At 38.7% G+C, this 21,070-nt stretch overlaps 4 protein-coding genes and 1 pseudogene across 9 annotated transcripts; 1 reads left to right on the top strand and 4 right to left on the bottom strand.

Moving 5' to 3' along the window:
- Positions 1-217: 217 nt before the first annotated feature.
- LOC106317870 lies at positions 218-1,990 on the bottom strand. 3 transcript variants are annotated; one of them, XM_013755666.1, is made up of 5 exons: positions 1,752-1,990; positions 1,455-1,503; positions 1,300-1,363; positions 786-923; positions 224-396 (listed from the first exon to the last, which is right to left on the bottom strand). In XM_013755666.1, the coding sequence occupies exons 2-5, from the start codon at positions 1,472-1,474 to the stop codon at positions 274-276; spliced, it is 345 nt and encodes a 114-aa protein (XP_013611120.1). In that variant the 5' UTR covers positions 1,475-1,503; positions 1,752-1,990; the 3' UTR covers positions 224-273. The 3 variants fall into 3 exon arrangements, with proteins under 3 accessions (XP_013611121.1, XP_013611120.1, XP_013611119.1); XM_013755667.1 differs by lacking the exon at positions 1,752-1,990 and having other exon boundaries at positions 218-442; positions 1,455-1,671; XM_013755665.1 differs by lacking the exon at positions 1,752-1,990 and having other exon boundaries at positions 1,455-1,671.
- A 625-nt stretch (positions 1,991-2,615) lies between these two features.
- On the bottom strand, positions 2,616-6,455 carry LOC106317869 (receptor-like serine/threonine-protein kinase ALE2). 3 transcript variants are annotated; one of them, XR_001265241.1, is made up of 9 exons: positions 6,015-6,454; positions 5,640-5,750; positions 5,467-5,559; positions 4,929-5,297; positions 4,585-4,842; positions 4,113-4,502; positions 3,788-4,013; positions 2,890-3,685; positions 2,616-2,803 (listed from the first exon to the last, which is right to left on the bottom strand). XR_001265241.1 is itself a non-coding variant. In XM_013755664.1 (8 exons), exons 1-8 carry the CDS (start codon positions 6,079-6,081, stop codon positions 2,989-2,991), a joined length of 2,208 nt encoding a protein of 735 aa, XP_013611118.1. In that variant the 5' UTR covers positions 6,082-6,455; the 3' UTR covers positions 2,616-2,988. The 3 variants fall into 3 exon arrangements, 2 of the variants coding, with proteins under 2 accessions (XP_013611118.1, XP_013611116.1); XM_013755664.1 differs by having other exon boundaries at positions 2,616-3,685; positions 5,640-5,747; positions 6,015-6,455; XM_013755662.1 differs by having other exon boundaries at positions 2,616-3,685.
- A 2,458-nt stretch (positions 6,456-8,913) lies between these two features.
- On the bottom strand, positions 8,914-10,545 carry LOC106315583. Its single transcript, XM_013753348.1, has 3 exons — positions 10,133-10,545; positions 9,871-9,957; positions 8,914-9,781 (listed from the first exon to the last, which is right to left on the bottom strand). The coding sequence occupies exons 1-3, from the start codon at positions 10,409-10,411 to the stop codon at positions 9,071-9,073; spliced, it is 1,077 nt and encodes a 358-aa protein (XP_013608802.1). The 5' UTR covers positions 10,412-10,545; the 3' UTR covers positions 8,914-9,070.
- Positions 10,546-12,697: 2,152 nt separating this feature from the next.
- Positions 12,698-18,567, top strand: LOC106319042. Of its 2 annotated transcripts, none has more exons than XM_013757251.1 (19): positions 12,698-12,935; positions 13,166-14,099; positions 14,241-14,441; positions 14,683-14,766; positions 14,981-15,040; positions 15,127-15,171; positions 15,260-15,456; positions 15,554-16,033; positions 16,148-16,238; positions 16,344-16,523; positions 16,608-16,697; positions 16,784-16,846; positions 16,948-17,022; positions 17,105-17,155; positions 17,335-17,412; positions 17,514-17,648; positions 17,728-17,835; positions 17,924-17,989; positions 18,079-18,567. In XM_013757251.1, the coding sequence occupies exons 2-19, from the start codon at positions 13,197-13,199 to the stop codon at positions 18,151-18,153; spliced, it is 2,982 nt and encodes a 993-aa protein (XP_013612705.1). In that variant the 5' UTR covers positions 12,698-12,935; positions 13,166-13,196; the 3' UTR covers positions 18,154-18,567. The 2 variants fall into 2 exon arrangements, with proteins under 2 accessions (XP_013612705.1, XP_013612704.1); XM_013757250.1 differs by having other exon boundaries at positions 12,699-12,941.
- A 194-nt stretch (positions 18,568-18,761) lies between these two features.
- On the bottom strand, positions 18,762-20,092 carry LOC106314268 (annotated as a pseudogene).
- Between the last annotated feature and the right edge of the window lie 978 nt (positions 20,093-21,070).

The raw sequence follows: 21,070 nt of genomic DNA on the forward strand, positions 1-21,070 counted from the left end.
ATGTTAGTTTACGTTTTGGCGTTTGGCAGATGTTAATTTCTTTTTAGTTTTGCTATGTCTGGCAAAATTTATATAGGTTCTGATTTTATTTATTATTCATGTTTACATTAGATTATGCTTGATTTATTTTTCCTTTTTTTCCTTTTTAAATGTAGAGATGTTAATGAAGAACCAAAAGGAACATGTGAGCTACTGGAGCCATGCAAAGAAGAAGATTCATGGAGTTTAGCTTTTCTCTTCAAGACAATTTTAAATATTTCTCAGAAACAGTCTTTAACATATTCCAAATTTTGAAACATAGACAAGACCATCACCGCGACAGTGCAGCCATGCCTTACCCTTCAGAAGAATGAAAAATCCCTTGAAGCACCGATTTAAGTGCTCTCGCAGCTGTGGCTGCAATGCACATAAGGAATCCAAACAGGTGAAACCTTGGCTCACCCTAGAGACAACAAGTCATTAAGAAACATCAAACAGACAATTAAACACAGATATATGATATCACAGCTAACAATGAAGATCGAGAGGAAGCAAACACAACACAAAGAGAGAAAATATCTCCGGTAATCAAAACTCTTGGAGCAACATAAGAGTTCATACGGTGAACAGGATGAGAAAACCCAGCCGAACACAAAATAATGCCTTAACTTAACAATGCGAAATATAATTTTAGGAATGTATGAGCTTGTTCATAAAACTACATGTATGTGAGAACAAAATAATAAACTCACTCGGCATTGGATTGAAGCAAAAAGATTATAGCTCCTATTTTATCAATCGTCTACCTCGATGATTTTGACCACGGATGCATCACCAGCTTTCTGACACACCACTTCTCTGTCATGTGACTTTATCACTCGTACTGCTTGCTTCCCGTGGTCCAACGGAACCTTGAGGACTGACTCGTTCGTGGCACTTGTTGACTCCACTTGCAACAATATCACATCTTACACGTAAATGTTAGAATCTGAACTCAAAAGTTCAAACTAAAACTCTTAAAGACTTGTTTGGGTCTTTGACAGCCCCAAGTGACTGTCTAGCGTGATAAATAATCACAGGAAAAGAAACTCCCTAGAATTCTGATATTATAAAGTAAACAATCACAGTCGACCATTGATACAACACATCTGAGGATACTTTTTCTTATACCGTGTCCAAGATACGATGCAAGCTGTAAGTAAGATAAAGATGTATACATAGCAATATCTATGTATCATGTCTCTCTGAAAATCAGCAACCTTTTAAGAAATTTACATAGCTGTGGTTTCTAAACTTAAAGAAATCATGAGGGAAACATACCTCAAAGGCTACACTAAAGCTCCATTTCAGCTGATTTGTCTGGACCCTGAGAATGGCAATCAACCTGTAGGGAGATCAATAAAATAACAATCCATTAGACAACTATAAATAGAACAAACAAAAAAAAATATTAAAAGAAAAAGAATGCTACGAACCTGGCTGCTCTGTAAAGCATATAATGATTGATGTCTTAACCTTAATTCCCTATAAAAAAAAAGAAACGTAACCACCTTCATGATCAACTTTAAGTCCCCCCATTGTCATAATCAAAAAGAGTGCAAGCAGTAGCAGTGATCAATTCCACCAAAACCGTAATTTTTCTAAACCCCACCCTCTCTAAACAAGTAAATATAACAATGGCGAAGGGACAAAAAGTCAAGGCGGTCTGCGTTTATGACCGGAGCCTTAACCCTGAGGCCAATCCGCTTAACGGCATCAGACACGATGGTTACCATAGCTAACTGGACTTTCATACTCCTCCTCCATCAAATTGAAATCAACACCATCCATCCACAGCAGCTGCCAGATCATATCCTGCCTGCTCAACGTTTACAGTCTTATTAAGATAGTGACAAGTACATCACCATCCATGCAAGTGATCATGGTGATGTAGATGTTGATCATATCTTAGAACTCCTAGAACCCTAGAAGTCCAAATCGTGATGCGGCTGGAGAAGAACTCGACGCTCTCGGATGCATCAAATTCGCGTCAAAATTCGTCAGAACGGTAACACAATCCTCTAACGCCGTTATCATCGCCATCAGCGATCCGTCTATCGAAACCGCCAAGACCTTCTCGCCGCCTCAAACAATTTATCGCCTGAGACTGTCGCGGTGTACGGTAGCTACGAGGAGCTTCTCGACCACCCACGCGTCGACGCCGTTTACTTGACGATGCCGGTGACTCAGCGACCTAAATGGGCAGTGACGGCAGCGGAGAAGAAAAAGAATCTTCTGGTTGAGAAACCGCAGGCGCAGAACGCGGCGGAGATAGATAAGATCGTGGAGGCGGGTGAACTCGACGCCGACAAGCCCGGAGAGTCTGGAGACGAACTCGACGCCGACGAGGCCGGAGAGTCTGTACAAGAACTCGACGACGAGCTCAGAGAGGAGGAGGAGGAAGCGATGAGATAGAGGAGGAGGAGGAAAGAATTGGAAGCGATGAGATAGAGCTCAAAACGTGACGTGTTTTATCAAAATAACTTGATTGGTTTCTCAATTTTTTTCATTTGATGACATGTCAATCACACAGCCATTTTCAGTGCTGAGGTGTCATGCTCTTGAGAGAACCTAGCCTAATTATTGTGTTGATTATTTTGGGTCAAAATACTTTACATCTATAAATATATGTATATTATAAAAGCTTAAACCGTTAATAATACTAATACAAAATTAGGCAACACTAACTTCATTAACCAAAAAAATTAACTTCTTTTTTTTTGGTGGTGAAGAAGAAAAGACACAGACGTTAGTCAACTACAAACCCTCCCTCCCTGTGCCGTTGCTTTTGCATCCTCGCAAAAACAAACAATTAAATATATCTGCTGAAAATCTGGAAAACAAAAACAAAAACAAAGAGAAACTCCTAACCGGAATGTCAAACCAAGCTGGATTAAACCAAACCTGACCATAGCAGCTCAAGAGTTGTGAGCCCTTTTCTTCACTGTACATTTTTCTGGTTTATCAGAACTAGTCGCCATTCCCGGACCAGAGATGTCTAGATGATGATGGTCCACCGTGTTCGCTCATGCTTCTTCTCAATCTAAAGAAGTTTCTTCTACTTCTAGCTGGCCGTAACGGACCCGACCTGTTTGGTTGAAACAGACCTCCTCTTGGAATGCTCGAAGCAGAGTGAGGCCGGTTCTCCATCTCCTCAAGCGGTCCTGAACTATAATCCATGGTTATGAACGAAGACCCTTGACCGTACCTTAACCGAGGTGTCAAATTCCACCAGCTGCTATCCGAGGGAGCCAGATCGCCTTTGAAGTCTGCAGAGTCCGGCACTGATGACTCCTTCTGGCTGCAATAGTCCCCACCACATGTCTCATCTGCATCGTTGTATATAAGTTTCAGTGCCTGCACCACCTCACCCATGAACGGTCTGTGTGAAACCTCTTGGTGGACGCACATGGATGCAATCGCAGCCACTTTAGCCATGTCATTAAAGTCGTAGGTCCCAGCCAATGTGGGGTCAACCAGTTGCTCCAGCCCCTCTCTGTTGGCTAGTAAAGGTCTCGCCCACGTCACAAGGTTTTCTTCTCCCGAAGGTTGAGACATGTCAACCGGTTTCCTACCGGTGAGAAGCTCGAGTAAAACCACGCCGTAACTATAGACATCGCTTTTCACAAGTAGATGACCCGTCATTGCATACTCAGGGGCTACATACCTGCAATCATTTCGATTGTAAGCCCAACAGTTAAGTATCTGTTTTCATCATATAACCATGAGGATGGGTATTCATAGCAAGACAAGTAGAAAGAAGGTTTACCCAAAGGTCCCCATGACTCGAGTGGAAACATGTTGACTTCCTTCGGTAGCTTCTCTTGCCAGTCCAAAGTCTGATACCTTTGGGGTAAAGTCATCTTCTAGGAGAACATTGCTGGCCTTGAAATCCCGGTGGATTACTCGGGGATTCGAATCTTCATGGAGATAGGCCAGTCCTCTTGCTGCTCCGAGTGCAATCTTCAACCGCGCATCCCAGTCAAGCGTTCCTTCTATTTTGTTAAAACAGGCTTTAGAAGGTGATTCAACGAAAAGAGACAGATATTAATAATATGGTGTTTCCAAATAGTGCAGAGGATAGAGTATGTCACCGTGCAAGTGGGACTCGATACTCCCATTGTGGACGAGCTCGTAAACCAAGCAGCGTGTACGGCCTTCAATGCATATTCCAATCAGTTTCACAAGATTGCGGTGGTGCAAACGGCTTAGCATCTCGACTTCTGCAATAAATTCACGGTCTCGATTCTGATTGTCCCTAGTTAGCAGTTTAACTGCAATCTCGGTTCCATCTTCCATGCTGCCCTGATAAACACGACCAAATCCTCCCTCGCCCAAAACCCTCTTGGCACTGAATTTATCAGTTGCCTTCTCGAGCTCGGAAAGTGTGAAGGTCTTGACGGACAAAGCACATGTAGCCATCAACGACGTCAGTGAATCTGATCCCGAGCTTCTGGCGCTACTGGAAAACATAGATCCAGCCCCTGCAAGGTGTGTAAAGATTCATAAACAGATTCATGCAGGGAATTCACCAACGCTACAAAAGCAAATAGCTGAGAAATTTACCAAGCCTTTTGTTAACTGATGGAGGCAATGCAGGGCCAACAGCAGTGGATGACCTCCCAACGTCATTCCACTTCCTGACTACAAACATAGCTCCAGCCAAAACCAGAGCGAGCACGAAACCTGACAAGACAATGATTGCAATCGTTCTAAAACCTATTCCCTGGCTTTTGTTGGCAAAGATTGCAGTGACTGGAAGCCCTCCAGTACTTGCACTTGGAACACCCTCCACAATGTCTCCATATGGTGAAGAAGGAGTTCCTGAAGCGAAGTTAACAAGTTCAAACAGAATGGAAAACAAAAGAAAGGGTAAACAAAACTTTTGTTCCAAAGAAATATCAGTTTACCTGGATAACTTATGTGGGTCACCTCATAATCACCAAAGACAGACTCATTTAGAGGCACTTTCTTGTGGCGGAACCTTTGGTAAATAAGGGTGGCCGTAGTATTGTCGAATTTGTCCCCAAGTGGAACAAGGTTAATATCCACCACTGTTTTGCCTTGGTTTTCAGTGTCGGCGCTTGCACCCATTATTTTGACTTGGCTTTGCTCCAAGTATGTTCCAGCAGCAACCTCAATTTCTAACTCGCTGATGACGGGGAAAATAGAAATAGGCGCGACACTTAGCAGAAGCTGAACTTTCATGGGGAAAACACAACCACAAGGTGAGGCAAAGGGAGTTGGAGTAAGAGGCTCCACGCATGTCTGTTGACAGTCTATCGAAAAGGGACAAAGCAGAAATGAGTAATTACTAAACTTATGTATCTATCGAGTGAAGTCCAAATCAATAACATTGGATCTTATTCAAAGAAGAAAACAAAAAAAAGGATTCTTGGCACTAGCAATAGGACGCAGGATAATGAACAAGTAGCAAAAGGATTTTACCATGTGAGGAAGGTGAAACTGCAGTCACGTTGCGTCTTAAGTGCCAACGACGATGATGGTGATGACCCCTGTGTCTTTGGTTAGGGAGAAGAGCTGAAAACAGAAAGAAAAAGAGCATTGAGAAAAAGACACTTGTCCAGAGACTATGTGACTAAAATGATTCATTTGCTGACCTGGCGAAGGTGCAGGAGCAAGAGATGGATTAGGATGAGGATGAAAAAAGTGAATTTGATGCGATTTTGATCGGGTAAATGGCAAGCTCATAGGAGGAAATAGCCTAGCTGCTGCAGGTGAAAAAGAAAGCTGATAAGTCCAGTTATTTTCTTTCTATACATGTCAAGCGTACGTTAAAGATTTTATTGTTTGCCAAGAGAGATACTCATTAGATTCCAAATTCAGAAGAATCGTAAAACAAAAAACCCTTTTGCTTACTTTTATACTACAAAGATAATAATAAAGTAAGTTTCTAATTTTGTCTAATAAACAATTCTAAATTTAGCTCATCTTGAGCTGTCAAGCAAGTAAGAGCAAAGGGTACTAGCTCATACCAAAGCATAAGGGAAAGGAGGCGAGAGAATGAACAAGGAGCAGAAGCATCATCGCAAAGCTCCGCATCTTTACCGATACTCTAAAACCACCAACGGAGACACCAAACCTCCGAGCGCACTCCAGAGGCTCTCCGAAGCCTATCGTCCAGAATCAGACGTCTAACCATAACTTCCGAGACGTTGATTGACTTCTTCCCCCAACACAAAACCCTAGGGTCGAGTGGGGTTTAACGCGATTTTTCACAGATCCACCAAATGCGGCTCGAGATCTTCTTCACACAGTGCGGAGCGGAGTCGAACGTAGAGAGTTGGGATTGAGAAAGAGACGAGGAACGAGAGCTTCTTCTCCGGCGAAGGTACTAAGGTAGCAGAGAGAGAGAGAGTAAAGCGATTTGGAAGCAGAAGAGAGAGAGAGAGTGGGAGAATTTAATGCTCATGGTGTAGGGTAGTGTGTTGCCGTAGTTAGACTCTGCTTCCCACTCGAAAGCGATGATCATGCATCAGCAACACACAAACGCGCTCTCTCACGCGCGTGGTCCCTCTGCTCCTCGAAACGACAAAACTGGTGGCCGTTTGCGTCCCGTAACATCGTCCATTTTGGACCTTTATTGGGCTCATATTTTATCCATGGGCCTTGCTGAATTTTGCTCGGGTGAGCTGATTGGTTTGGTTCTATATATTAAACCGAACAAACCAAATCTAACAATATATATATTTCGGTCTTTAGATAGTAATAACTAGATTAAGATCCGCGCCTTGCGCTAGATAAACATTATATATATAAATTATTTTATGTATTATATGTTCTTACATATTATGAAATAATAAATATATATTGAATAATTAAAATTCAGTAACTATTACATATATAATTAAATTGGTGCAAACGTATAAATCAATTTTATTAATCCAAACAATTTTTACACTCTTCATTAAAGGTGGAATATTTCATTAACCCAACTGACTGCTCATGGAATGTAGACTTGTTGAATGCTCATATACATCCTGATGATGTGAAACTGATTCGGGGTTTAGCAATTAGTAGATCTCGAAATCCAGATACAGTGGGGTGGAGCTTTACGGAATCTGGTAAATATTCGGTTAAATCAGGTTTTCGAACTGAATCTTTATACCCAGATAGAGTCCAGAGGAGTATTTTCTATGGACCTAATGTTAAACCGTTATTGGTCTTTTCTTGGAAACTGAAATGTCCACCAAAATTGAGACATTTTGTGTGGCAATTTCTTTCTGGTACACTACCGGTGTCCAAAAACCTTACAACTCGAGGGATTGTTTGTGATACACGATGTAGCATGTGTGGGGCAGATGATGAGACTACTAACCATGTTCTTTTCGAATGCCCACCCGCATTACAAACTTGAGCACTTTCTAGGATTCCTTCTTCTCCAGAGTTCTTTCCATCGTCGTCCGTTTTCACCAATATGGATTATTTATTTTGGAGATTACCAAAGGAGGAAGATTTACACTACTTTCCATGGTTATTATGGTATATTTGGAAGGGTAGAAATGACAAGATCTATTCAATAAGGATGCCAATCAACAGGAGAGATCTTAAGGATGGCAGAGGTGGAAAGTAGGATGTGGACGGAGGCACAACTAACCGTAAAGGACCCTAATTCCTATACTGGGAATGTACATCAATATGTGTCTCTAGCCCTGGAAGACTCTAGAGTTTGTTATATTGATGGCGCTTGGAAAGAAGATGATAAGTTCACAGGACAAGGGTGGTTTTGTAGAAAGAGTGGATCAACAGAGGTCATGATGGGGGCGATGAATCTTCGTAGAAGTTTGTCACCTCTCCATGCTGAATGTGAAGCACTAATTTGGGCAATGGAATGCATGAAGACCCTCCAATATTCTGACGTAGTTTTTGCGACGGATTGTTCTCAGCTGGTGAAGATGGTGTCGACACCTGAAGAATGGCATGCCTTTTCTACACACATGGAAGAATTCAACTAAAGTAAGACGTTCTTCCCCCAACCCCACTTCCGGATCAGACATATTCTTAGAGCGCAAAATACCTTGGCGGACAAGTTTGCACGTGGTGCGAGGAGTTCTCCTTCAGCTTTGCTTTATGTCGATTCAACTCCACCGGTCTGGCTTGCTAGATCGGTTGGAGATTCTAGTTAGTACTTGAGTGATGTTGTTAAAAAAAAAAAAATAATAATTAACTAACAATTTTGATGCTATTGTGTACTTTTCTAATCTTTATTTAATTTTAGTATTTGTTTGATTAAATAAGATATTTAGATGTAAATAGAAAAAGTGGATCCCGATTATTATGCTCAAGTGGTGGTTACATCCACGATATATAATTAGATGCAGTTAGTATTTTCTTAAGTTTAGATTGTTGAAAATAATTAGTTGGACTAAACATATATCAATGGGTCATGTTCCTAATTTATTATATTGACTAGTATTATCGAAGCACGGGCATGTTCAATATGAAATCAAAATAAGTACAAAATATAGATTTTTTTTTTTCAAGACGGTCGATATTATTAGGTACTATGAATTAATTCAGGGAAAACATCTCTCTTGGACTAATACAACTAAAACTAGGATAAGACATGCGCCTTGCGCAGGGTGAGTTTATTTGTATATATTTGATCATTTTATTTATATATATATAATATTTTTTGCTGTTATTATATAATTTCTTTCCGATTGATCGAATCAATTTTTTGTCATATATACTTTACCCACATTAGGCAATTCTGTAATCTTTATTTAAAAAAATAATAAATGACATTAATAATTAATTTATGGTTAGTTTAATAAAAAGCTTATTATATAATTAGATGGACCAACATATTTCTCTAATAATTCTAAGAATCATCGTAGTGATGACACGTCGCTACAAAAATAAGTTGTAATATTTCACAAATAATATATATTAATATATAGGGGATAAGTGATAACACGTCTTAGTTGTAACAAGCTAATAATGGTGATTTCACTTATCTAAACTCACCCTACAATAATACTTACGAAAAGCTGGCTTCCTAACGAAGATACAAACTACATTAATGATTTCAATCATTAAGGAAGGTTTCGAAATCGAATGTCACATTGTCTTGAGCTACCGGTTCAGGTAACGGGCTAACCAGGCTGGCTTGGTTACAACTGTCCACGAGCCAGCTCTCAACTTCCGACAGTTTGGTCTGCAAGACGTTTTCGTTAGTTGCCGGTTGCTGTTGAACCGTCTCTGCTTGTGAACCCCACTCAGGTAGACGAAACAGATCTGCATTGCTCCTCTGACAATAATCAGCAACGTTGAGCTGACAATTGCGTTGTTGTTGTTGTTGTTGTTGAGTGTACATTTGTGGGTTTATTGTTGGAGCCACTACGGAAGGAGTGGATCGTGAAACTTTAGCATTGGGCCGAGTTCCTGAAGAGGCCACTCGAGACCTTAAGTTACCTATATAAGTACTTCTATCCTTTTGGATGCTCAATGATTGTCTGACTCTAGTCCTGCCTCTGTTGACGTTTGACAGATTAGCAACACGGCTGGATGATGATGAGCAAGGCCGGATCTCAATCTTATTCCTTGGCCAAGGGTTTAGGGATAACCGGATGATACTCTGAGCCGGAGACACTGTAGCATGGGCCGGTTGGGTCCTGAAGTATTCGCGTTGATTCATCCATGTCTTGTCTTTATCATTAGCATGACAATGATCTATGCTGGAGACAGCGGCACACCAGTATGGACAAGGAGCAGGGATGTCACACACATAACAGTGACACTTCAACGGAAAATAAATATAAAATAATTAGCCAAGGAAATAAATAATCCATTAAAGCATATTAGGGAAGCTTATAAAAGATGGTTTACCATGTCGCAGTAACTCTCATGTGATGTTGAGTTGAAGGAGTACTTAGCACACGAGTGTCTGGGGTGAGGGAAATCTCTACACGCTACCTACAAAACAAAGATTTTTGGCTTTTGATGTTAGGGAGAAAGCTTAGTATACAACACATCAAAAACAGTGGAATGATTAACAAACAATTACACAAAAGAGTTCAATTACATCTAATCCTAAAAGAAAAGAAGGAATTCAAAGACTATGGCTTTCAAAGGGATTCGAACTCCGTACCTCACCCTTTTGCCCCACTACAAGCACCTCGTCATCATTATCATCAGCTTCAACTGCAGCACCTGTCTTGTCGGGATCACAGTCCAAAATCACACAATCTTCGTCTCCTTCATCCTCCAAAGCTGCTCGAGTCGAAGAATTTAGCTGAGAATCAACGCTGCCTTCCACCTCGACTTCATCGGTGCTGTCGGATTTAGCCATGTTTAGCCAGTTCAAGTAGTCTTTGTCCATCTCCTCGTCTGAACTAACATCCACAACTATATGATTCTCCGAACCCATTAAGAACAACAGGTTTCAGAAATTTGACAGAACAAGTAACCCAGAAAAACTCTTAGTGTGTCATAAAAATGGAGCAAATTAGGGTTTGGAGACAAAAGCCGAAATTGAGTGAGGTAACCACGACCTCCCTCAATCTCTCTTCACACGACGATAGGTGAATAAAGCATGACCATCTTTTCCCTTTAATTGGGCCAGGCCCATCAAATCCGGGTCAACACAGCCCAGATAGTGGATACAATATAGTAACAGATTACATGGCTTTCACTCTAGTTGTTTTTTTTTTTTTTAAATTCCCATCACCGTTTTATATTAATATTATACGCGAGTCATCACTTACAGGAGGACGTGGTAGCTGTTTCAACTTTCATGATATTTCTTTATTCAAGTCAAAGGGATCTTCTTAAGAGTCAAATCCAACGGCTGAAATCTAAGGGATAATGTTCCGCGTAAGAGAGACATCTAAACTAACCAATACATCGCCAACCGTCGAGTTCGGTAAAGCGCCATTGCACGTTCAAAGTCAATCAAACTTTTCAATATTTATAAGCTTATCAACCTTCAACTTTTAGTTTTTCACTAATTGGTGACCATGTTTTAATTATTTCAGTTTTCTCCAACACAGATACATCGACCGGTTTGTAATATTCCGTTAATCTTTTGATGAATACACAATATTTACGGGAGTGTTTCAAAAAAAAAAAAAAAAACACAATATTTACAGGAAGAAAATTTAGTTTTTCTAGTTTGAATATTAGGGTCTAAGTGCACCAGATTTTTTAATATTATCACCAAAAGATTTTTCCATTGCGAATAGGTCTGTCTAAAAAAATTCAATATATGCCGAGGTTGTCATGACTCAGGGCATCTTCATCCCAACTCCATTTTTTCCTCTAAAATAGAGTAAAAATGGATATGGAGTAAAAAATGCTCCAACCCAATTTCATATCTCACTCCATAATGAAATTTACTCCATAAATGGAGTAATTTATTTTTTATTTGTTCATCACTTCATAATGGAGTGGGAAATGAAATAGGGTTTGAGCAATTTTACTCCATTTTTACTTTTACTCCATTTTAAAAGAAAAAAATGGAGTTTTACATTGGAGATGCTTTCCGGCGCTCAGCAGTCACTCATAATGGCTTGTCCACCTTGGCGTCAGGGGTTCGACCTCTCCCTGCCTTCTATAGTGAGTGAGGCTTTCTCCTCTATGGAGATGTAAGGGTTATTGGGCCAATCCGTGGCCCGACAAATAAAAAAGACATTCAATATATATAGTTACATATTATGGATGAGTAAATACCGACATTCTGTTCAGTCCCATTTCAAATTACTGTATAAAGTTTTTGTATTTTTAAAAAATGATTAATTTCTGTCTGCCTAAGAGTACTTGCTTTGGTATGTGTTTGAATAATATTAAAGCATGTTTGATGGAGATTCTTAGGTTGAGGTTTTTAACGGAATATAAAAATCCGTCTCTTAATTTTTAACTAAAAAAAACTAAGAACTGGTTTTTAAATATTTTATTTAACTAATGAACTCCCCATTAAACCTGCTCTTGCCCGGTGACAAATTCTGGGAGAACATTTAACTAATGATATGTCTTTTAAATGAACAAAAGTGTTTTGAGCATTTTAGAAAAGTTTTATCTATGTCTTTATATTATATATTTGTTTGCATTACATACAATTGTATCACATCAATTTCTAATATAACAAATCATTATATACGGTTTTTAATAAAATACATCATATAAATTTTATTTATACGATTTAGTTGTAGTATATACACATCATTGTTTTGTATATCATTTTATTTTTGTGGCAGACCTCTTTTTTATACGGTGCCGACTATAATCTTGTAGCGTTTTAGATGTCATTTTATCTAATATTAAAAATCATATGAGAAATATATTCTTAACCATTTGAGGATTATTTAAAGAAAGTGTTATATTTTGTCAGACCAATAAATACCTGTTCATTTCTTGCAGTTTTGCTGTTAACTTAATTAAATTTTAATGTGCTAGATTTATCATGCTGTAAGTAGAAAAAACAAGTCTATTTATCTTTTGTCAAAAAAGTAGATAAAAACAAGTCAAATTTACATAATGAATAATTTTTGGGGGTGTATGTAATGTGGGTTCAAAACATGAAGGCCACGTTTAAGAGTAGAAACAAAAGGAAAAGATGAGCTGTTGTTGTTATTCTCCTGATATCAAGTATAACCTCCCTTTTTGCGTATAATTCTATATTTAGATACAATCTTTTTACTTAGTCATTTTCTCCCCCACAGACAAAAAGGAGGAAGAAGAAGAAGATTCATTTCCATTTTTGTTCGGTCAAATAATCTCTCTCTCAAATCCTCACGCCGCGCATTCATTTCGTTCCCTCCATAAAATCACAATCCAACCTTCCGTTACAAGTTTGATTCCCTTTTTCGGATTCACATGTTTGAATTTTTTCATTAAATTAATAAAAAAAAAAAACAATTCCCCAGAAGGAGCATTGATTGATTTTGCTGGAGGAGGAGGAGGTATACCGTTCTTAAATTCCTGAACCTAAATCTGTATTGCTGTCGTCATCATCGTCGTTTGATTCTGAGGCTCTTTTCAATTCGCATATATAGCTGTAACCTTGAACTGTTTTCGATTTCAACTCAATTCGAAAATTAGGGTTTCGTTTTCAAAAAAAAAAAAATCATCTTCCTAGTTTGTTGATGTTAATGTTTTTTTTCTTTTTATTTAAATTTTTTTTTAGCAAATATCTGAAGATATGCTAGTTATTATTGATGGTGTCTGAGAGGTGTTGTGTGAAGCCGAGTTCTAATACGGATATGAAGGGGGGAGACGTGTTGGCAGTTCACCGGGGAGATGGGAATACGGATGATCTTTTGAGATACCCCAAGAAGACGGATGTGGAAGATGAATGTAAAAGTGAGGTCTTTAGGGATGGAGATGACCACAATCCTTTGGACATGATTCATCAAGTTGAAGAAGAAGTGGGTACCCTGAGGAGGGATGAAAATGGTCAAGGACAGCTTGTGGTGGAAAGAGAAACGAGACATGAGTCTCCTAAGCAGTGGTTAAATAGGGATGAAGAACAAGCGGGGGTGTTGGAGAGAGATAATGAAGAGTCGGCTTCAGGTTCACCTGAGAGGGACGACGACGAACCAAATACTGTTGATAGAGAGATTAAAGAACTTGATACACATGTGGCAATTGGTCATCTGGAGGTGGATGGAACTGAAGAAGATACAGGGAGGGATGAGAACAGGGTGTTGGGAAAGGACGGTGAAGATAATACGAGTCCGATGCTGATGGCAAAAGATGATGAACCGCAGAGTCTAAGATCTGAGACACAAACTGATGACACAGTTGTTACAGGAGAGCAAGACTCTCCCTCATGTGCTTCTTCGGATGCAGTTAAAGCAGCTGGAGAGACAATTCAAAACGTATACTTTAATGGACCGGTCTTACCACAGTCGCCTTCACTAGGACGTAAGCACTCCCAAAGTGAGATGGAGACTCCAGGACACCGGCGCACGAACAGTTTCCAGAGACTAAAAACTCAGATGCATAAGGCTTGGCGTGGGGTCAGCAATCTACGTGAGGATAATCGGCCCACTTTCAATCCTGAGGTCTTAGCAAATCAAAAAAGACAGTGGTACCAGCTCCACTCTTCAAAAGCTCTGGTATTTAATCTCTCTAGGGTGTACCTTTGACACTTTTGTTTTGGCTACGTAGTTCCCCTTCCCCTTGATCGTCTACTAAAACCTTCTGCTCTGGTATAGCACATTAGCTGACTAATGTTTTAATTTGATAAACACTCCCAGGACCAAACAAAATATAAGGAGCCGACCGCACTATTTGAACATTTTATCATTGTGGGGCTTCATCCGGAAACTGAGTTGAAGCCAGTTGAGGAGGCCTTCCGTAGAAGGAAGAAATGGGAGATGGAGATGTCAAGGTATGAAGTGGCTGACTACAGAATACTCCGCCACCGTGGGCCTCAATTTCCAATACTGGAGCCACAGGTTTGCGCTTACTCTTTGAGTTCTCACAGTTTTAGGCATGCTTATACCTGTACCATGAGACACCTATTCTGATAGTTTGTTTTGGCTCATTGTCTACTTAAAGTAGAATACTTTGTTTGCCACTCTTCTATTTCATTCTCGCTTGCGGCTTCTATTATATATATAGATGCCTTTGTTCTGCTCCATGGCAGATTTAGTTGGTTTATTTTTTTTTCTATATCAACTTTTATTATATGCGCAGATACTTTTTAAATACCCTCCTGGGAAGAAGGTGGCAATGCGTCCAAAAGATCTAGCAACTTTCTGCTTTCCTGGTGGTGTCAAGGTATGATATGTTTGCTCTGTGTCTTTTTATATCTATTTAATGACCATCAATTTGCGTTGGTATATTATTAGTTATGAGATATATCAGTTATTTCGAAAATTTACACAGAATTGATTCATGCTACTGGTAACAATATATGCGGCGTTAGTTGGGATTATTATTCTGTGATTTATGCAGCAACTAAGACTGTCGAAAATGTGATTTTTCGTAACAGGCACGACTTTTGGAGAGGACCCCATCTCTCAGTGATCTAAATGAGCTTGTGTATGGACAGGTCCGAAATAATTCTAAATATCTGTCTGAGCTTCTGTAATTCATCTATGTTGTTTGAATATAATGATACTTTTGAATTTACTGCAGGAACATTTAGGCAAAGATGATTCATCCTTCATATTTTCATTCAAGGTAATCTATCTTTTCTTCATGCCCCTTTACTGCTTTCGTGTTAGCCATGTAAAAACTTACATGAGGCATTCAAAATTCTCTTTGTCAGGTAGCAGATGATGCGACATTATATGGTGTTTGTTTACATGTCTCGGAGATTGTTCAAAGACCTCCTGGTGTTTTAAGCACTGCGTCTCCCTTGCATTCATCTGGAGGAGGCAGTCGGTTTTTGGTTTCTGCACCTCGATGCTATTGCTTGCTGACCAGAGTTCCTTTTTTTGAGCTACACTTTGAGATGTTAAACAGGTACAAAAGATGCCCATACTCTTACTAGTGGCTTTTCCTTGCATTGATTAGAGATCGAAGAACTTGAAAACTGATGGTGTTTTACTTGCTGATGCAGTATGATCGCACAAGAGCGCCTAAAACGGATAACAGATTTTGTTAGTGAGATGTCTCTCGCTGCTGCATGCCATAGTCCATCAGTTTCCAGAATGAATGGCTGTGTTTCTTCACCTCGTAGCAACCCTGATAATTGGATGGCTTCTGCAATACCTGTGGATGGTGTCATGGCACTCACGGCCGCTGCTGCTGGATTGATATCTGATAGTGACATTGCGAACTTTGCAGAACCGCAATCTCCAGATAGTGTCGTCACCAGTGATACTTCAGATGTAAGTCATATCAAGGAAATAGAAAGAGATGGGAGAAAAGTTTTTCATTGCTACGATGATAGTTCTTCTGAAGTATCAGAGAACCACTTGGATACCCCCGAAAGAAGGTTTCAAAGCTTTGAGAACGGCCACGTTTCTCCGGAGATTACATGTACCGATCCTAGGACCCAACCGTTAGAGCATATTGAAAGCTGTGACTCCTTGTTTAGGTAAGTTAACACAATTGTTTTCCAACAAAAATGGATCTAACCGCTTCTTACCTCCCGGATTTTGTATTTCAAGTAGTGTTATAATTTCAGATTTTACCTTTTTATATATGGCAGTTCAGCTAGAAGTGTGTTGTCAGATGAGGTTGATGATATATCGAACAGCGAAAATGATTTCGGAGATGATTTAATTCTGGAATGGGCTAAGGTAAGGAGATCACTAGTAGGTTAACCATTTAGTTGCTCTATTATCTCAGATTCTCAGTGTTCGTCGTTCTCATGTACTGTTTATATGGTTATCTCACCTTGATAGGAACATAACAATGATGCGTTACAACTAATCTGCGGCTACCATTCATTGGCAATTCCTTCTCGTGGAAGTGAAGTAGTTTTCCAGCCGCTGGAACATTTACAATCCATCGAGTATACACGGCCACCTGTTTCAGCTCTTGGATTGTCAGAAGAATGCATTTGCTCTTCTGATTCTTCCGGGGTATACTTTATATCCGAAACTATCCTTTTCTAGTCTTTCCTCTAATTTGTAATCTCATCTCATTTTTACCTTTCTTTGCCAAAGATAAATGCGAGGTTGGCAGCTGCTGAGGAGGCCATGGGTCTATCAATGTGGACAACGGCAACAGTTTGCCGTATTCTCTCTCTTGAAACGGTACGGACTCTATTTCTTTTTTGCGTTGGATGCAATGTGCAACTCTTCTTTGTGCCTTGAGTTAACAAAGTATTTTCTTCCTTCAGATTTTGTCACTCCTTTCTGGAGTTTTATTAGAGAAGCAAATTGTGGTAATCTGCCCAAATCTGGTTGGTTAAATCTTCTATCCTCCGATCGTTTATCCATTTTCAGTCCCTTAAGGAGATTTAAATGGAAATTTGTCAGTTGGACTAACCAATGACTAATGCAGGGTGTTTTGTCAGCAATAGTACTGTCTCTTGTCCCAATGATTCGGCCGTTTCAGTGGCAGAGTTTATTGCTTCCGGTAAGTACCACGTCACTAGAAAAACAATGGACCACATCAAACTGGAAGTTTCCTTATCGTAACTTCTCTCTGTCGTCTTCAGGTTCTGCCTGGAAGGATGTCTGATTTCCTCGAGGCACCCGTTCCGTTCCTCGTAAGTTTTTTTTTCATATGAAGTAACTCGTGCTGTGCCTTTAAGAGCTAGTTATCTATGATGACTTATTCTGAGGATTTGAATGTTCATTAGTCTAGTGAGTGTTATTTGGATCGTAAATCATGAGCCATATATGTTCTCTTGTTGGTCACACGGTCTCAATTTACACCACGTGGCAGGTCGGAATACACAGTAAACCTACAGATTGGAAAGTCAAGACGTCTAATCTTGTTCTAGTTAACATCCTCGGCAATCAGGTTTGGTGGCCATACCATTGAAAGTCTCTTATTTCTTATTTTTTGTCAAGTAAAATCGACAACTCTCAAGGGCATGTAACGTTAACTTTGTTTTTCTTCAGGTGAAAGTATGTAACATGCCAACATTGCCTCAGCGTAGAGAACTTATGGCTCAGTTGACTCCAATCCATGCCACACTGGCTCACTATAGCTCGACTGCTAGAAAACACCCGGTTTATAAATGCAGTGAATTACAAGTAAGTAGTATACCAGTGCGTGGCCGAAATTTTGTATTTACTTGAACCCGATTTGATATTGACCGAATGTTCTTCTCAGGCAGAAGCTGCGACTAGATTCTTGAGAGTAATGAGAGATTACATGGAGTCTCTTTGCTCAGACTTACACTCTCACACCATAACAAGTGTCCAATCCAATAGCGACAGGGTACTAGCGACTCTCCTCAAAGCGTAAACAAGAATTACTACTTCCACTCTAGTGTCTCAGTAAATATGCATACAATTTTCTTTCTCAGGTTTCTCTACTTCTAAAGGACAGTTTTATCGATTCATTTCCTGGTAGAGACCGACCCTTCATTAAGGTATAGTATCTTAGCTTCAGTTTCTGATATTCTCATTGGAATCCAGAAGAGGCTTACAAGCTTTATTGTTGTTGTTGTGGGTTTTGTAGTTATTAGTAGACACACAACTGTTTAGCGTTCTATCAGACTCACGGCTATCGAGCTTTGAGAACGAGCGTCTCTAAAGCTCATTTTGCCATCAACATTATACAAAACACAAACTGAAGAAACCAACCAAAGTCAAATTCATACGAAGAGGCAAAAGAGGGTACCTTTAACTACTCTTTACACTCGCAAGACTTCACAGGTGCTTGTGTCTCTGGATCTCTGATACTTTTTATATCATTAACAAACTAAACTTGCTTGATTAAGCTTGCTTCCTGCTCTTTGTAAATTAATAACCGCTCAATAGGAGCTTTTGTTTGTTGAAGTTGTACAGAACACTTGAAAACCCTTTTTACTTATTTCAAGTGCCTGATTTTGATGTTTCAGAACAATTCTCACTAGAGAAAAATATTGTGCCTTCTTGCTGTTTTTCTTAATGTATAGACACATGACATACATTCTACGGTTTGGATTATGGAGGCATTTAAATGCTACATTTGGATACAATATTGTGTCGTCTATAAAACAATCTGAATGCAGTTAATTTCAAATAAAATTAATTTAAACTTCGAAGAATTGATTTTGAGATCAAAACGCACCTAAAATGCATTTCCGGCATAAAACTATGTTGTTTCCATTTTTCTAATGTGACATGATATGTGATGATCATTACACAGAGTAGACGAAATTGTAGCCGAGTAAAGTGAAGTATCTTGGAAACTCTTTTTAAGTTATTTTTTGACGTCACCTTCTTCATCATCATCCGATTTAGCTAAGATGGTCTCAGGCTGGGTCTGAGAGTAAGCAGGTGCAATAAACTTAGGATCTTTAACAGCAACCTCTGCGTATTTCAATATCGCTTCTCTTGGATCTTCCTCCATCCACGTCTCTTTTATCATCCCACCTTGCTGCAATGCAAACACACACGAATTAATTTCAATAATATTACAATAACACTCATAACTCTAGTCGAACAACTTGAACAAGATACTGAAGAGTCTTACCTTGAGAAGATACTGTGTTAATAAGATCCTACCAGTGGTTCCAACTCTTCCACCATGACCAGGACCACTCATGGGAAGCTCATGCTTATGGGCTTTAGCAGGATCCTTCAATTGTTTCTCTCTTTGTCGTTTTCGGCTTGGTGCATCTCTGAACAACGGTAATGCATGAGGATTGTGTATTACTGGCTCTGGTTGGTAATCGTCTACAGATTTCTTCCTTGGTGCACGTGCAACGCAGACACATGCACCTCTCTCGCTCTGAGTTGGGTCGTAAAGAATGTGAGTTCCTCCTTTGCTTTTGTCTCCAGATGTTGCAAATATCTACAAACAATGGAAACCTCTCTTAAATGTGAAGTCATGAAACAATCTCAGAGGAACATTGTTGTTGTTGTTGTTGTTTAACCTCGGGTGCCAAGCGCATTGCACCACGCTGCAAGTTGGAGATATTCCAACTTTTTGAACAATCTCGAGTTTGGAGCGGTCGTAAAAGCAGAGCAAACCTCCTGTTGTACTGTCCTTCTCAACGGATGTTCCAGTGAGGATGATTTGTTCATCTGGACTAAAGGCAATGTTGGTTTAAGGATAATTATTAGGAGACCGTCAAAAGCCTTTAGGGCTTCTTTCATCTGCCGCAAGTCCCACACCTGATCAAGAAATAGTTCTGTTGATATAGCAGCTCTGAGAAAACAACTGGATATGATTTAAGGGTTTACCTTAAGAGAAATCAAAACTTCTTGACAAGAGAATTCTCCCATCGCTAGAGAACTTAACAGAGGTTATATCATCAGTGTGCGCTTTTCCAACGTATATATATATCTGGTCGGCTTCCCCATCCCGGCTTGAGACTTCATATCTGGATCGATAAACAACAAAGCTATTGTAAGCTTGTTCAACTAGATAAAACAGACGCCTTATAATACCCGCTTTAGCCCATTTTACTATGCGGGTCCAAGTAAATGTTGCAAGTGAAATTCACCTGATGTAAATCCCTTGGACCGAAATGATTTTGCCGCATATTTTTTCTACAATCAATTTCACAAAATAAATATTACACGGTTACTGAAATTGATGACATATCTTATAATTTAATATGACATGAACAATTACATTTAATGTTAATTTATATTTTTGGTAAACTTTTTAAAATATGGTAATAACTCTAAAAGTTACATTTAATGTCAATTTATATTTTTGGAATTTTTTTTAGAATATGGAAATAACTCATAAATCATCATTAAAATAAATATATTCAAATATGGCATTATCAATTTCGAAATATAATTTAATTATATATTTTTTAAATTATACAATTTTATTACTAAAATTTTCAAAAATGTATACAATTTGTTTAGAAAATTATAAAAATTTAATCATAAAATCATTATTTTCTTATATATCTACAAATTTTATAAATACTGTTTAATTTTATTTTTTTGGTAATTATGAAACTTTTAAAATTTTATTTAATATATTTAATTAAAATAAATAGATAGAAAAATCTATCTAAGATTATAATTTCAAATATATACATGCATATTCTTATCTATAATTTTTATGTTTAATTAAATTAAATTTATATTAAAATATTGATACAAAATTTTTTTTTAAATATTAATAAAATTTTGTTTTAAAATATTATTATATTTATCTGTTAAAAAATATATTAATTTTTTAACTGCACATGGTGCAGGAAGACACCTAGTAAATAAATAAAACAATATACAAAGAGAAAATGACTAGGATAGCACTAAAAATTTTTTTGTCACAAATATAGCATCTAAGAATAAAAATGACCAAAATAGCACTTAATGTTTTATCAAAAGAGATAAATATACACTTATACCCCAATGGTAAATTAATTTAGACATTAGGGTTTAGAGTTAAGGGGTGGAGTTTAGGATTTAGGGTTTAGGGTTTAGAGTTTAGGGTTTAGGGTTTAGAGTTTAGGGGTGGGGTTTAGGGTTTAGAGTTAAGGGGTGGGGTTTAGGATTTG

The sequence above is a fragment of the Brassica oleracea genome, chromosome C9 (genome assembly GCF_000695525.1).
Source record: "Brassica oleracea var. oleracea cultivar TO1000 chromosome C9, BOL, whole genome shotgun sequence".
In the NCBI taxonomy this organism is placed as follows: Eukaryota; Viridiplantae; Streptophyta; class Magnoliopsida; order Brassicales; family Brassicaceae; genus Brassica; species Brassica oleracea.